The sequence below is a fragment of the Gallinula chloropus genome (assembly GCF_964237585.1).
Source record: "Gallinula chloropus genome assembly, chromosome: 1".
Classification (NCBI taxonomy): domain Eukaryota; kingdom Metazoa; phylum Chordata; class Aves; order Gruiformes; family Rallidae; genus Gallinula; species Gallinula chloropus.
This window is the reverse complement of record NC_140085.1, coordinates 7,656,690-7,673,163: the sequence shown is the minus strand read 5'-3', so window position 1 is coordinate 7,673,163 and position 16,474 is coordinate 7,656,690. Positions and strand designations below refer to the sequence as shown.

General features: G+C 46.8%; 1 protein-coding gene across 1 annotated transcript in view; it reads left to right on the top strand.

Annotated features, from left to right (window-relative positions):
- BEND7 (BEN domain containing 7) overlaps window positions 1–13,726 on the top strand; it is a 48,841-nt gene extending 35,115 nt beyond the window's left edge. Inside the window, exons 8-9 of the mRNA XM_084272887.1 lie at window positions 7,828–7,878; window positions 12,910–13,726. Of these exons, the coding sequence (XP_084129013.1) occupies window positions 7,828–7,878; window positions 12,910–12,971 (113 nt within the window). The 3' untranslated portion in view covers window positions 12,972–13,726. The remainder of the gene's footprint in view (window positions 1–7,827; window positions 7,879–12,909) is intronic.
- Window positions 13,727–16,474: the final 2,748 nt, after the last annotated feature.

The window sequence follows — 16,474 nt, the reverse complement described above, 5'->3', positions numbered from 1 at the left end:
TGCAGGTGATCCCCCTGGCTGCAGGTTGGAAGAAGAGACTCCCCAGCTCCCTGTCTCTGAGAGCCGGCATCTTCTGTCCAGAGCTGTGTCTCTGAGGCACACACTTAGGCTGGGGTACATGCTTAGGCTGGTGTCTGAAATTGTTCTCCACAACCTTATTAATGCCAGGAGAGAAAAGCTAAGGCTGAGGAAAATGAGGAACACACAGAGACAGAAATAACACAGGGGAAAAAAAAAAGTGCAGATTATTCAGTAACATAAGCTTCCCTGCGTAGAGAAACAAACCAGCACTAGCCTTGTAAAGGGTTTCTTGTGCATGCTGGGGGAGGGAGGAGAGATAAATCTGGTTAAAACCAGCATCAGATTACTGATGGTATACAACAGGACCGCCTTCTGCTCCTTCCAAGGCTGCCTGTCCCATCCTGTCACACCACTCCAGGGGCAGGAGGGTGAAATTGGGATGCCAGGCTTCGATCAGGTGAGAAGCGCAGTGCAGGATGCAGGGAGCAGAAGGTCCTTGGGCTGTCTGCAGAAGATCCCTCAGGAAAGAGGATTGACCTAATTTTGTTGTGATTTTTATTTTCTTTCATCCTTTTTTTTTTATTTGCTTTTCTTCATGTCTCTGCAGGATATTAATTAAAATGACAATGAAGTTCAGCTTTTGCCTTTCAAATGGGGCCACCTCCATCTCTGGTCCCTTCTCAGGATGGGGGAATCTAAGCAGAGGATATTGTCTTTAAGCTAGTGAGACTATGAAGAAAATAAATGGAGCTGAGCATAGTGTGACTGAGTAAGACAGGCTCCAGTGTCAGTCTGTGTCTGTAGAGGGAAAGTAACACGTTACCCAGTGTGTGGATGGGCAGTGAACAGCCATGTACCTAGTAGCCCCTCGGGTTTATTCACTGAAAAAAAACCCTACACAGTATCTAGAGTGGTAGAAAAGCTCTTCTCTGTGGTGCTTGGTTTACTGACCATTCCCTGAAGCACACTGGTTTCTCTCTGGCATGACACTACAGGCAAACATGTTCTTTTCAGTCTAGCAGAAGTGCTTGAACACACCACCATGGCCATCTGCACTTTACCCTCCATTACTCTCTTCACTAACCCAACCTGACCTTGCACAGAAGCAAAGGAGAAGTTTCCACAGTCTTTGTGACAGCAAAACAGTCGATAGCTGCAGAGAGGCAGGAGCAGGCAGCTGTTTGCAGTAACATCTTTGTCTTGTTGCAGCAAGATTTGTTAGTACTTGTCTGTTACAACCAGGAGCTTCTGATATGGGGGACATAGAGCAGATCAGGCAGTAGTAGGTCCATCTGATCCCATACTTTGTTTCCAATGATGGCTGATAGCAGATGCCTGGGGAGGTCTATGGGACCAAGGGAAGGGTGTTGTGGTGCTTGCTTGCATAGTCTCATAGCCCTCAACAGCTTTATCCTGATGTAAAACTGGTCGTGTGGAAACTACACACGTTGTAACTATTCATTGGGAAGCCATACCAAAATCGTTAGATCTGTGTGTAACTTGCAAAGACCAAAACAGGAGGGGGGGGCAGGCATGGAGAGACGTTTGATCTGCTATGGGGAGAAGGTGTCCCAGGACTCCATGCTGCAAAATTTAGCTTTTAAGAGTCTGAAAACTATGGGAATCGCATCCACTGGGACCTGGGACTCGTCGCTTTGCCAGCTGAACTCCTTAGCTCTTCCAAGTGAGTGCCCTCAATGTCCATAACCCCAGGTCATTCTGTCATAGTTCTGCCTCACTGAAACACACCAGCTAAGTCCATGGGTATAGGCTGAGGTGCCCAAAGAACAGCTTTGCACTGGTGTTAAACTAAATTCACCCAAGACTTTCTGAGCCAACGTTATCTCCCTGCTGCCTCATTGCACTGGTTTGCCTGCATCGGCTTCTGGTTTGTCATAGTACACAGGCTTTATGTGGCAAAAGCTTACGATGGTCCCTTTATTTTACAGAAGCCACAAGACCACTTTTTTGGTTGGCCTTAAATTTTAACAGCAGTATTTAAGAGAGGAGGGGCAGCCTTTCCATCCTGCTTGCCTTCTCCTGAACCATTTAGTACATCCTCTGATTAGTTTTTCATTTCAAAACAGGCAGTAAGACACTGTGTTCACAAGGAGCCCTCTCTGAAGCAATAATTCAGTCTGATAGTGTAAATCCTATTCTAGCTTTCAGCATTGTTAATAATTTCAGAGAACTGTAGTAAATGAGTGGGGTGGATCTTCTTTTCTTACCTCTTTCTATAAGGCGTGCTCTCCTGAGTGTTTCCAAATTAAATGAAATCATGATCACTGGATCATAGATGCTGCCCAGCTTCAACTTGATTTATCATGTTTGGCTCATCTCCTAGAATTAGGGACAGAAAATCTCCCTACTTGGAAAGCTAATCAAAACAACACTTAAAAATTCTGCTTTCTAGAAAATAGTTCCCCTGTGTAGATTTTGAAAGGTTGTTATCCTAAGCCAAATAAAAATTCATTTAAGTTCTGAATCAGTGACAATATTTTTCATAGCTGGAAATATTCTCTTTTTTAAATTTATTTATTTTGCTTGGGCTTTTTCTTAGTTCTTGTAGATTATTGCCTGAGATCTGAGACTTGGGTAGGGTTTTTTTTATTTGTTAGATCTGAGAATAAAGCTGTCACTGCCATTAAATTTTTATTGGCCTTGTTCAGTCTTTTCAAAATTTCACAAGTTGGCTGTCACAAAGGGGAGAAGAGACTGTGAGGTTAATGTTACAAACAGATGTTATAATTAAAATTAAAGAGTATGATAATATTCTGCAGCCTTGACTACTGGTCCCATTTCATGCCAGCAGCACGGTACTGGGGCCTGGTTTCCTAGCGCCAGATCTGTCTTCTCCCAGTGGAGAAGCTGAACCTTTCTGGCTGCTAGGATGGGATGCAAAGTGGAAAAGTCAAAGGAAAAGGCACGTGCATGGTTTTCCTCTCTTAAAGCAGCGTGAGTTACAATGCAAATTGCCTTGTAATTTACAGCGGGCGGGTTTCCCACGGCGTGGTCTTTTCACCCTGCAAAAGAGAATATGGGCAGGTGGCTGACGGCCTTGCCCCTGGCAGCACAGAGGGAGACAGTCAACCATTAGCATAGAGATCTTAAACCAGGTAAAATCAGAAGGAACTGACTCACTGTTCATGCTACCTCTGTGCCAGGCGTAGCATCCAAGCCTTTTGATTACTAAACTCTCCATCCATTAATAAGCAGCAGGTCAGGGGCCACACATCTCTCGCGGTAAGTTCTTCCTCCCTTTTTATGTTTTGAAGAGCCTGCAAGCCATTATTCTGGAGCTGCTGTCCATTGCACAGAGGAAAGCTGATAGGGGTGAGTAATGCTCCCGAAGTACAGAGGGCGAGAGCTGCTCACGCAGAGCGATTACCGAGCGCGTAACCTGGAAGCCTTTGATTGCCCTGCTCCCTAAAGGAAAATACAGCAGTGTTAGGAAACACACCGAATTTTTTCAGGCAGGATTAATTTAAATAAATTACATGCCATGATACTTCATCCTTGAATTGTTGTTTAAAATTAACGTTAACTTACTGCAGCGTAAAATAGTGGGAACGAAAGAAGAAAAATGCTTGCCTTTTTTTCTGGAAATACACCTTTTCTCCCACATCCTTGTTCAAATTGCTGCTTCCCTTGTTTCATAGGAGGGAATTTTTGCTTTGTATATCTCTTCAGCCTTCTGATTTCCCTGCTTTGTGTTTTTTGCTACAATATCTACATGTGGGCGAGAAATCAGGTTGATATTTTGCTTAGCAATACACACAGGGTCAGGAAGGCTACAGGGTGCAAGTCCAACATGTGGAATGATGCTTTTATCATAGAATAATAGAACCATAGAATGGTCTGGGTTGGAAGGGACCCCAAAGATCACAGAGTTCCAACCCCCCTGCCACAGGCAGGGACACCAACCTCCAGGCCTGGATCTACACAAGGTTGCCCAGGGCCCCATCCAACCTGGCCTTGAACACCCCCAGGGATGGGGAATCCACCACCTTTCTGGGCAGCCTGTTCCAGCACCTCACCACTCTCTCTGTAAAGAACTTCCACCTAATATCTAATCTAACCCCTCCCTCCTTTAGCTTCAATCCATCCCCCTTGTCCTGCCATTGTCTGTCCTTTTAAAAAGTTGATTCCCCTCCTGTTTCTCTGCTCTCTTCAGGTACTGGAAGGCTGCAATGAGGTCCCCCTGCAGCCTTCTCTTCTCCAAGCTGAACAAGCCCAGCTCCCTCAGCCTCTCTTCATAGGGGAGGTGCTCCAGCACTCCAACCATCTTTGTGGCCTCCTCTGAACCCTCTCCAACAGTTCCACAACTTTCTTGTATTGGGGGCCCCAGACCTGGACACAGGACTCCAGATGGGGCCTCATGAGTGCAGAGTAGACAGGGGCAATCACCTCCCTGTCCCTGCTGGCCACCCCTCTTCTGATGGAGCCCTGAATACCATTGGCCTTGCGAGCTGCATGAGCACACTGCTGGCTCCTATTAAGTTTCTTATCACCAGAACCCTCAGGTCCTTCTTAGCAGGGCTACGCTCAAGGAGCTACCCGTACCTTAGATAAAGATGGCAACATCAAAATGAGTAACTGCTGATTCATCTTCTTAGCCCTAAACATACATACACCTCTGTCCAAGGGGCAAAGCAGCAGGTGTACACTTCCCAGCCAGCCATGCACATCAGAAGCCAGTTTCTTTTGGGGGAAAGGAAAAAAAAATAATTAAGAAAACAACTCCCAGGATTGTTTTGCAAAATCCACTGAGCTGTGTCTAAGCAGAGGCCACAAAAGAGGCTCTGAATTCCCACAGAGGGATCTATTCCTGCTTGCCTTGTCTTGCAAACTGGCTCAAGACAAGAAAAGTTTGGCTGGCAGTCCCTGGGTGCGGTTGCGGATGGCAAATTTCCCTTCCTGCTTGGAAGGACATGTGAGAAGCTGGTGGTTTACATCCATGTTAGGAGGTCAAGCTGTTTGTCATGCCTTTGTGTCATACTTCACCTGCAGCTGCAGTTATGCATCCAGTTACATAAACTCCCACTCCCTCTCTGGCGCTGGCACAAGGGCCCGTGTGTTGTCAGCTTTTAACTAGACCTGATCTCAGTGACCGTATAAACGTTTGTGCTGGCACAGGGCACGGGACTGGAACAACTGGAGGAGAGCTGGACCTCATCTGTCAGTCTTGTGTCAGATTAGAATGGCCAGGTATCTCCCTTACCAGCCAAGCTGGTTCTGCAGATTTGGAAACTCAAGAAGTCCTTGTCTTCTGAAAGCGGGGTACTTCCCAGTTCCCATTTGTTTCTTCCTGCGTCACTGCCTCTCTCTGAGCTGTTTTAGCCAGGTGTAAAGAAGAGCAGTTGGGCAGAAAGGTGTCCACATCTCTAGAGCTACTTCGGGAGTCGCTGCTGAGATTTGCAGAAAGCCTGTCACTTGAGTGGAGAGCCTAGTTGGCACCAGGCCTGGTATTGATAGAGGGAAAGCTTTCCAGCCCGTTGCCAGCACTCAGGTCTGGCTTCCCCCATTTTCATAGCTTGGGTCTCTTCAGCCCACTTACAGCCCTGTGTCTCGTACGTTGAGTCGCTGTGCCGCAGACTCGCATGGTGCAGGTGGTTCTTCGTAGCACAGCTAGAAGTTGGCCTCAGAGTGTCACTGCAGGTGTTTTTAGCTGTGCATATCCTGTTGGATGTTTCTCAGCTACTTCTTTCACTGTGCAGTCTCTCCATTGCTGGCAGTCCGGTGCTGATCCAAACAGCCTGGGTAACCCCTTCCTATTTATTGCACCACCCTTTCCTTCCACTCAATTTGTTTCTGCCCAGTGTGCCACCTTCTCACAGGGAGCAGAGAAAGGTATCGATGGGTTCAAGGCACAGGGCCACTTGCAGGTCTGTGCCACCTGTGTGTTCGGGCTCTCCATATAAACCTTCTGTGATAGGAAAGCTGCTTAGTACTGGGGGTTTTAATTTGTTTAGTTCAATTAATTTTGCAGAACTTAGCCAAAAAACTAAACTGACATCCATGCATGTGGGGAAGGGAGTAGCCTCTTGGCCCTGTACTGCGCACTGGTAAGGCTGCATCTCAAGTACTATGTCCAGTTCTGGGCTCCTCACCATAAGAAGGACATTGAGGTCCTTGAGTAAGTGCAGAGAAGGGCAGCCAGGCTGGAGAAGGGGCTGGAGAGCGGCTGAGGGAGCTGGGGATGTTTAACCTGGAGAAGAGGAGGCTGAGGGGAGATCTTATCACCATCTACAGTTACCTGAAAGGAGTGTGTAGAGAGGTGGGTGATGGTCTCTTCAGCCAAGTGACAGGTGATAGGATCAGGGGGAATGGCCTCAAGATGTGCCAAGGCAGAGTCAGATTAGATGTTAGGAATAAGTTCTTCACTGAAAGAGTTGTCAGGGCCTGGAACAGGCTGCCCAGGGAGGGTGTTGAGTCACCATTCCTGGGTGTGTTTAAAAGACGGTTAGATGAGGTACTTAGAGATATGTAGGTTGTTTCTTAGCATAGGACAGGAATGGTTGGACTTGATGATATTAAAGGTCTTTCCCAACCTTGTGATTCTGTGATTCTTGGTTCAGGGGCGGGGATAGACAGAGGTCAATGATTCGACACTGGGAAACTAATGTAGATCAGGAGCTGGATGAGTTCATCTTACATTATCATCATAAAGGCAGCAACTCAGCATCCTCATGTATAAAGATGACCATGATGAAGATGACCAGGACAGTTTCAAGTGGGAGCTGCACTAAGTTGCTCTGTACATCTGCACCCTTGGTCAGGTTTGATCCCTATGGATATTGTGCAATGAACGGGTGTGAGTGAGTGTGTGTGTATATACATCCACCATGCTGACCACGTACAATGCAGTGGGCTGGTCCTTTAGGACCACACCTAGTTTGCTCAAGCATTTGGAAAGATCTCATTGTGTTCCAGAGGCCATAAATACTGTGCTGAAGTGCCAGAAGACAACGGTAATAGGACTTTGAATAGGGCTTGTATAGGTTAGGCACTGATTTCCTGTTCCACGCCTGTAACGTGGGGTTCACGTGCATGCTCCAGGGTACTGCAGCCTAACAAGTCACTGCACATCTGCCGAGCCAAATTAGCTCTCTTGATGCATACCCTTGGCCTGTGGCAAACACGAGATGAACAAATTAGGCTTTTAGCCTTCCTTCACCGTGGGCTAAATTAAGTCAAATGGACTTGCGTAAGCTGTGGGCTGGAAGCACGTGTGTGCACACACACTGTAACTGCCTGGGCACCTAGGTGGTTACAGCTTTTGTAATTACACTGGGTGCTCACCTGCATCTTTGAAGACATTTTGCCCTAGTAAATCTGCCCCCCAAAATGAGCTTGCCTGTGGTCACGGGAAGTTTGGATACAGAATGGGGGTACTCACCCTTTCCCCATAGGCATTGGATGATGGCAGCTGTCAGAGGGTGGAGTACCAGCCTGACTACCAAACACTTTCCTCCAAGGACCGCTGGGGACATTTTGTTGGTGATTTTGTCAAATTATTCCAACTCCTTTTATCATCCAGATATCATGAAACCTTAAAAAGAGCAAGTGTTAACTCAATCCCATTGCTGGTACTACGGCTTCTTAATGCCCCACTCCCTCTTCTGAGTTTGCATTTTTATTATATGACCTTTGCCTCCAAGCAGTGAGTTTTTAACTGAGCAATCACAAATTGCAGCTGGGGAAAGCAGATAGAAAATGCAGAATCACTCTACAGTGTGTAGCTTTTTAATCGTTTTCCCCTATTCAGTAAAAGTAATGAGATTTCTTGTTTATATTTGTAATCAGCAGAAGCAACTGACTGTGATGAGAAGCCGGACATTTCTCTACTACAAACAGGTAAAATGCATTAATTTTTTTATCAGCTTCCAATGTGTGTGTGTGCTTGTTTGTTTGTGGCACAGAAGCCGTTTACAGTGATCCCATCATGCTGGATTCAGTGAGTAATTGCAGACAGGACCCAGCTATCTTAAGTTTTGAATGCCCTGTATTAAAAAAACCCAAACAAATGCATCAGAATTTTACAGTTTCCCCTTCTATTACCTATTCATAAAACCTCAAGGTTCATGGTGGCAGCTGAGCTGGTAAAGCCAGTGAGTTAGCCTTCTTACTCCAGACAGGGACTTGTGCTCATCCTGGTAAGATACCGAATTCTTACTGAGTTCTTGGTGGGGGCAGACACAATGATTGGTATTGTAGCATCTGTTCAGCTGTCCAGGGTATTAGCAATGAGATCTTGGGTTCACAGAGGGATTGCAAAGCTATCTATATGCTAGTTAAGTGTTGGTTTATTTTTTCCTTGAAGTGCAGCCTTAAAAGCCTGACAGTTGCTAAATGCAGTGTAGCTGTGCATCCGCGTGGGCTAGGAAATAGGATCTTTGCACACTCTTGCATGTGGTATTGAAACCAAGACAGGCTGAGACTGAGATTTGAAGCCTTCTCTGCTTAAGAGGCAGTTGTCAGTAGGTACCTTGTGAAAATCCCCTGGGGCTGGAGCCTGGGGAGGAAAATGGTCATTTCCCTGCATCACAGAGTCCTTTCCCTGCAGTTTCATCAAGATGCTAACTGTTAAAGCCAAATTAAAAGGAGGGAAGGTCTTGAGCAGACAAATAGGATTGTGGATTATGGTGCATTTTTATGATGCCTCTAAGATGTGACAACAAAGGGTGGTTGGAGATCAGCGATGCTGTTACTGTGAAGAACAGGACAGGGCTGGTACAGGACCGCTGAGCACACAGCACAGTACCTGGAGGCTGTGGGGCAGTCAGGAGAGTACTAGCACCATGGCAGCATCTGTCTCTGGCACTTCCTGATCTCCCTTGCGTAGCGTGAGGGCTGGAGAAGGAGCTTTCACACAGCCGCTGCTGCGTGCTGGAGCAGCAGCCGCCAGCCGTGCAGCGCTGCGGGTTGAAACCCCGCTGCCGGAGCACGTGCAGTTACTAAGGAATGGGACCGGCGAAGCAGTCGGGAGGACAAGCAGCTATAGTCTTGTTCTGGCATGGGCCCAGTGGGGGCTGGGAGCACGAGCTGCAGTGCTGCTTTCCTGGCCAGCCGCTGAGTATTTCAGGGCACGCTTGAGATAATAGATGCAGGAAGCTCTGGCTTGAAAGGTTTCTTCCAAGTGACATCCTGCTCGTTTCTTTTATGGGGGTGGGAAGCAATTCCCTTGCAAGAGGACCCTTCTAAAGGCTGCTGATGTGATGTGTGATCTTTGCATTGCTCTGGGAACCGTATTAAGGAGCAGAATTACCGGGTTGCTGGGCTTTCCTTCGAGCGCGGTTTCCATAGGTCGTGCTTGTCATTGATGGACAGGAGTACGCTGAGATGGTCGTGGGAGGGAAGGCGACTCCCTCTCCACCCCACAGCAGATCCCCATCGTGCTCTTGCTTGCTCAGACACCTCTGAGCACCCATGTTGTTCAGCTGAAGGGGTTCCTTTGGGATGTGTATACCTCTCTGCATGGCCAGTCGAAGGATGCCTAAAGAAACCACGCCACAGTTTGCATCGGTGGAGGAGATGATGCACATGGGCTGTAAGCCAAACATTTGACTCACACCCGTTACTGTATGTGTGTGAGGCCCTCGTTGTAGTATATATCCATGTAATATCATACTGTTCTTGGAAGCAGCTGATTTAAAGTGATACACAGACAGTATAATGACAGTAATTATAACAGAGAGCCAAAATACAGATGCTTTCTATCAAGGAGTGTAGCAAAAGAGGCGGAATACAACTCTTACAGAGGTCTTTCCGTCTCTGGGTACAGCTGTCTTTGTAAAGGGGTGTTACTGACAGGTCCTTTAAAGACAGCCTTCGTGTGATTTATTCAGCTGTCTTCTCTCTTGTGCTTGAAAAATCTTTGGGGAAGAGTCTGACTATGTGTTTGTACGGTGCCTGGTGTGATTGGCCTCAGTTGCAGATGACAGCTCATAGCAGATAAATCACAGCCTCGAGTTGCATCAGGGAAGGGTTAGGTTGGATATTAGAAAAACTTCTTCACTGAAAGGGTTGTCAGGCATTGGAACAGGCTGCCCAGGGAAGTGGTGGAGTCACCATCCCTGGAAGAGTTTAAAAGATGTGTAGATGTGTTGCTGAGGGACGTGGTTGGGCTGGGCTAAGGTGATGTTTGTGGTTGGACCTGATGATCTGAAGGGTCTTTTGCAGCTGTAAGGATCCTGTGATGCTGTGATCAGTGGTTAACCTGATATGTTGGTAGAGTAAAACCAGACCAGATTGGCTTGCTCAGGGAAGGTCTTGCAGGAGAATGGATGAACAGAAGAGGTATGAAAGCTGTTTATGAAAGAGGGTTGCTGTCTTGGTCTTCAAGGCTTGAACAAACTTGTGATGTAAAAGCACCCAGAACGTGTGACTTGAATCAATGGTAAGTGTTGGTGCAGAATGAAGGGAAAGCCTAAAAGCCTTTAATCTGCCACTCCTGCCCGGTCAGCCTTGCCTGTGATGCTGGCAACACTATGAACAGCATCTGGGTAGATATGGACCGCTGATGCTGGTGTGCCTCAGCCTACATGTTCTCAGATCACAGCCTGTGGCTGGTGCTTCATCTGAGACACCCCAGTGAGAAAGAAGTGTGGTTGCTTTCAGCTCTCTTGGTCGTTGGTGGGAAGAGGGCTGTGTAAGGTTGGAAGGGACCTTTAGAGGCCATCCAGCCCAACCCCCTGCAGTCAGCAGGGACATCTTCCCTAGATCAGGTCACTCAAAGCCCCATCAAACCTGATCTTTAATATCTCCAGGGATGGGGCCTCCACTATATGTCTGCACAACCTGTGCCAGGGATCCACCACCCTCACAGTGAAGAATTTTTTTCCTAATATGCAGCCTAAATCCCCCCTTTTCAAGTTTAAAACCGTCACACCTTGTCCTACTGCTGCAGTCAGCTCAGGTGGACTGTGGAGGTGTCTCTTCTTTGGTACCAGCAGCACTGGGCTCTGAATGCAGGGAACTGGTGTAGGTGCCTACAGCCAGGTTCAAACCTGCCCTCTCTGTGCTCACAATTAGCCAAGTCCTGGACTTTGGGGTGAGCAGGAGTTGTTTTGTTTTCAAAACCCTCTTTTGGAACTCAGAAGTCTCAGAAAAAAATTACAGCTGGTATGTCCTCAGGAAACTAAGCAAGACTTTTTTTGCCCAATTATATTTTAGCACTTTGGAGCAGAAATCACGCTCCTGTTTTAAAATCACCCTCGATGGTGAGAGGGCCTTTCTGTGGAAAGCTGTTGATTGAAGGGTGCTTAAAGCAAATTGGAAGAACTGTGGCGGTTAAACTTGCTGGGAACTTTGGTACATTGACAGATGAATCTCAAGAAAATACTAGAATTGTCTCTAACAAACGTTAGTGAAGCTCAGGTCTTCCACAGTTCCGGCTTTTGCACCTACCAAAAGCTGAAGGCTGTGTCCAGACCTGAGCTGAGACAGATCAGACAGCTCCCAGCCTAATTACCAGGGACTAAGTGGAAAGTCTGATTGGTTTCTCAGTGATCCAGGAACCTGGGAGGTGTGAGAACTTTATCAGGATGAAGCCCTGACAGGTTTTAGAGTCTTTCTGTGCAAGTCGGCGTTGCAAAAACGCTCATCTTCATTTGCTCTGTAATTTATATGAAGGATTTGGATTTTGTGTTTAAAAAAAACAACCCCAAAAGGCATAACCCCTAAGTTCTGCATGTGGAAACAAACCTAAGGTGGCTGCAACTCCCTTTTCTTGAGTTCTCATCTTGAAAAATCACATTTGAAAGATACAAGCAGCCCAGGACGATGCAAGAGCCCTCCTTCTACCCGTGCTTTGGACCACGGCTGTGCTGAGGGTTTGTACTTTCTCCACACTTGGGTTAATTTCTAGATGAGAAAGAATTTTGATATCCTTAAAAGAAGCTGAAACACTAACAGCCCAATCCTCAGGTCCAGGGGTGATAGAGCTTTGTAAAAAGATGAGAGCAATCCCTTGGTAAAGAAACCGGCGATAAGAAAATAGCAACGATCCGGTTCTATACAGGTTGTCTCCTTTTCTCTTGAAATACAATATCAAGAAAACGAAACTTCAATAACAAAAAAAAAACCCCAACAACCCTTTTCTAAACCTTAAATATAAATCCTTTATTGTAATATAAATCTTTATCCTTTCAGTGAGTGATTGTATGAGTCTTCCCTTTTCACTGGGTTGTATTTGCTTCTCGGGCTGATTGATGTCTGTCTCCTGTTTGCCCTGTGTTCTTAGCGCTCTGGTTGTAATTCTTCTGTCCGTCTTTCATTGTTCTGGTTAGAAAAAGCCCTTTCTTAAAGTGCTTTAAAAAAGATGGGATATAATCACACCGTGCACCTTTTTATATGTATATATATATATATATTCTCCCATATGCATTTAGACTGCTGTGGAGTGGTGTTTTGTTGGGTTTTGTGTGGGGGTTTTTTCCCTCCCAAAGAACATCCCTAAGTATCTAACTCAGGGTTTGAAATTCATGTGGCGCTGCTTTCACTTCTTCAGAACCGTAACTTCAAAGGGGTGAGCATCACAGACTGGTTTGTGCCAGAGCCTAAAGCAGCGCTTTACATCTGAAGTGGGGGGCACTGTTATGTTGTGTGAAAAACTTGGCTGGCAAATTCTGGTTTTTTTTTTTTTTAAAAAAAAAAAAGCCCCAAAATCTATTTAATTTGCTTTCTTTAGCTGTTTGAGCTCTACTCCAAATGGAATTCAGCAGCTGCTGCCTGCTTACACACCAGTTCAGCCCCATCAAAATTAAAGTTAGAACTCAACTACACCATTTCCATCATTTTAATTAATATTTTTTTCTTTTCAGATTTCAGATTTCCTTAAACTTTTCCATTTTTTCACTGATTTCTTCTCACTTTTTCTCCCTTCAGGTAACCTTTTCGACACCACAACGGATCATCTGATAGACGCAAACCCAGATTTCTCGGCTTGACTTTCACATCCCTCAGCAGTGTTCCTGGCAGATGGGAACATCCTCTCCTTTGAATAATGCTCCCACCAGATCAGCACGAAGACTTCAGCATCCCACAAGGCATGGACATCCATACAGTTTTCCCTTCCAGTTTGTGTTGTTTCATGCCTTTTCCACCTAACCTCAAATAACGAAACCACCAGATCGCTTCACTGTTCCTTCATCTTAATTAAAGATGATTTCCCTCCATATCCAAGGCATTATTTAATTAGCAGGGTATCCGCTCTGAAGGCATCCTCTTGCCTTCGTTTCTCCTCCATGATTGTATTTTGCCATGTGATTGTACGCTTGCCGGCAGTGTTCCGGCGTCAGCCGCGCAGAGGTGAATACACACAGCCGGGTGACTCTCCCCATCCCCGGGGACCAGGGTGGCATCTCTCTCCATCACAAACCCCAGGGGCCTCGATGAGCATTTGAAGCTCTTTGCTTCTGCAGACCCACTTTTCCTCTCCTGGCTGCTGTGGGACCGCTGACTGGCCATACACCGCTGTGATTAAAGCATCCTCACTGGATTTAGCAGGAAATACAGCAGGATTCCTCCCAGCCATGCCCTGTTTCCTAATGTACAGCAGGGAGAAGCTATTCCTCCAACAGTTTCCCCTACGTGGTCCTAGCAGGATGGTTCTCAAGCATCTTTGTAGTGCAGCTCACTGGAGATGGTCACTCTCCCCTTGTTTTTTTCCCCCCACAGGGTTTGTCCTAATCTCACAACGTGTTAGTTTGCTGATTCCCAGGAGGAGGGGCTGCACGCCCTGAGTTTTCAACCACTGCCCTTGGTGACAGGGGGGTTTATTTAAAATAAAAAAAAAAAAGAAGTCACCTTTTGTCTGGTAACTCCATTGATATCTCAGCGGTTAAGATGAGCGAATCGATCGGGAAATTGCACTACCCTCTTCAATGTTGAAAGGGTCGGTCCTTTCAGGTCAGGGCTAAAGGTAAAATTGTACGTGGCCCTCCGTGCAAAGCTTCATTTCTGCACCTTTCATCAGCACTAAATTCACTTTAAAAATGTAGAGGGAAAAGTCGGGAAGGTTCTTAACCTGCAACGTCTGTCACTCACTGGGCAGCTTGAGGGTGTTTCCTGCAATTCGAGGGAGAGCTTGCTGGAGCCTTTACTACTGTGTTTTGTTTCCCTGTGTATACTTTAGGTGCATCTTTTGGGGGAGGGGGAACTATTTGGCCTTTGAGTGTCTCAACAGAAGTGCTATTATAGAGAGGGACGGTTTTCAAAATATCTAATCTCTTTTTTTTTGTTTTAAACAACCTCAAAGCCTGTTTTCTCAGACGGCATCAAATGCCCACAAACACCACCAAAGCCAACGGGGAGCGGTTGGTTCTCACGGCGTCTGAGAAACCAGGTTCCCAACCCTCCTTCCCCACCTACCCACCCACCGGGAACTTTTAGGCATGACCATGTTCTCTCTGAAACTGTGGAATAGATCGAATGTGCACTGCGAACCTTAAAATTTGAGTCTTTCGTTCCTTGGTGGCTTGGAGTTGCCTGCCTCAGGCAGGGAGCGCCGGCCCGTCGTGTCCGTATCGTAACCCTTGGGCAACAGAATCAGCGTTTTGTAAATTTGGAAGATTGCGTTTGTGTTTACTTACTGTGACTACTGTTCAGACTTTCTTCAGAAATCTTTTTATAGGGTTTATTAGAGAGGAGGAAAAAAAAAATGAAAATCATTCCATATTTAGGTAAAAAGAAAAAAAAAAGTCTCAATCTTCTGTATATAGGTTTTATTAATATGTAAATATTTAGATATTTTTAAATTACTATGTTCTTAATAAAGCGACAAGGGACTAGTTGTGAAATGGTGTATAACATTGTGTCGTGTTACCGATCTCTGGGAAAACCTCTTTGTCAGTTCAGAAAAGAAAACCTACAATAAATACCTTTAATTGCACCTGTGTGCCTGTGTTCTGTGCTGGATCCCCGTGTTTGAGAGAATCATGGAATCATAGAATGGTCTGGGTTGGAAGGGACCCCAAGGATCACAGAATTCCAACCCCCCTGCCACAGGCAGGGCCACCAACCTCCAGGCCTGGATCTACACAAGGTTACCCAGGGCCCCATTCAACCTGGCCTTGAACATGTCCAGGGATGAAGTATCTCAGAGGAATCACCCAGCAATTAGCGAACCCCAGAGGGAAACAGATGGAAAACCGCTGGTTTTCCACTGGTTCAGATGGAAACCACGCCGCCTGCCATTCACCATGACGTCTATATCCAATCGCATAATAACTCTTGAGTATTAAGTGCTGATATGCTTGAAGTCGAATTTTAATTGAATTAGGTGCCTTTATAATCTGCACTTAAAAGGTTAAGCTCTGCTTCTATGGAAACAACACACAGGAAGGACAAACGCGTACTCCTAACGCGGAGTGGCTGCAAAGATATATGCTGGATAATTTGTTCTCACACCCTCGTCAAATGTTGTTTAGCCTTAGACAGTATTTCCTGCAAAAACACGTTCCCAGTAATCTTCCATCAATGACAAGGAGCCAGTGAAGTGAAAGAGCAGCTCGCCACACCTTTCCTGCTTTATATAAGGAGCGCTGGGGATAAACTGCTGGTAAAACTCTGGCGTGAGTTTCCCTCACGCTTGGGCGGCTGCAGGGACCAGCTGCAGCCCGGTGCGCGTCCGGCACCGGTGTGACATGGTGTGAGTCAGCTCAGCGCCTCTGCGTCAGGGAGTGCTGAAGGAGCAACTAAATCATAGGCTCATAGACTGGGTTAGGTGGGAAGGGACCTCAAAGCCCAGCTAACTCCAGCCCCCTGCCATGGGCAGGGACACCCTCCACTACCTCAGGGTGCTGAAAGCCCCATCCAGCCTGACCCGGGGCAGGCACAGCTTCTCTGGACACCCTGTGCCAGGGCCTCACCTCCCTCACAGAGAAGGGTTTCTTCCTGATACCTAATCTAAATCTGCCCTCTTTTAGTTTAAACCCATTCCCTCTCATCCTGTCCCTCCCTGTCCTTGTAACCAGCCCCTCTCCAGCTTTCCTGTAGCCCCTTTAGGTACTGCAAGGAGCTCTAAGGTCTCCCTGGAGCCTTCACTTCTCCAGGCTGAACAAGCCCAACTGTCCTCATAGCAAAGGTGCTCCAGCCCTCTGGTCATCTTTGTGGCCTGCTCTGGACTCACTCCAACAGCTCCATATCTTTCTTCTCCCCAGGGCTCCAGAGCTGGTCATGGCACTGCAGGTGGGGTCTCATGAGAACAGAGAGAGGGGCAGAATCCCCTCCTTTGACCTGCTGGTCACACTTCTCATGATGCAGCCTAGGACATGGTTGGCTTTCTGGGATGTGAGCGCACAATGCTGGGTCCTGTTCAGCTTCTCCAAGTCCTCCTCAGGGCTGCTCTCAATCCCTTCACCCCCCAGCCTGCATTGATACTGGGGGCTGCCCCAACCCGTGGCAGGACCTTGCACATGACCTCACTGGACCGGAGAAGGTTCACATGGGA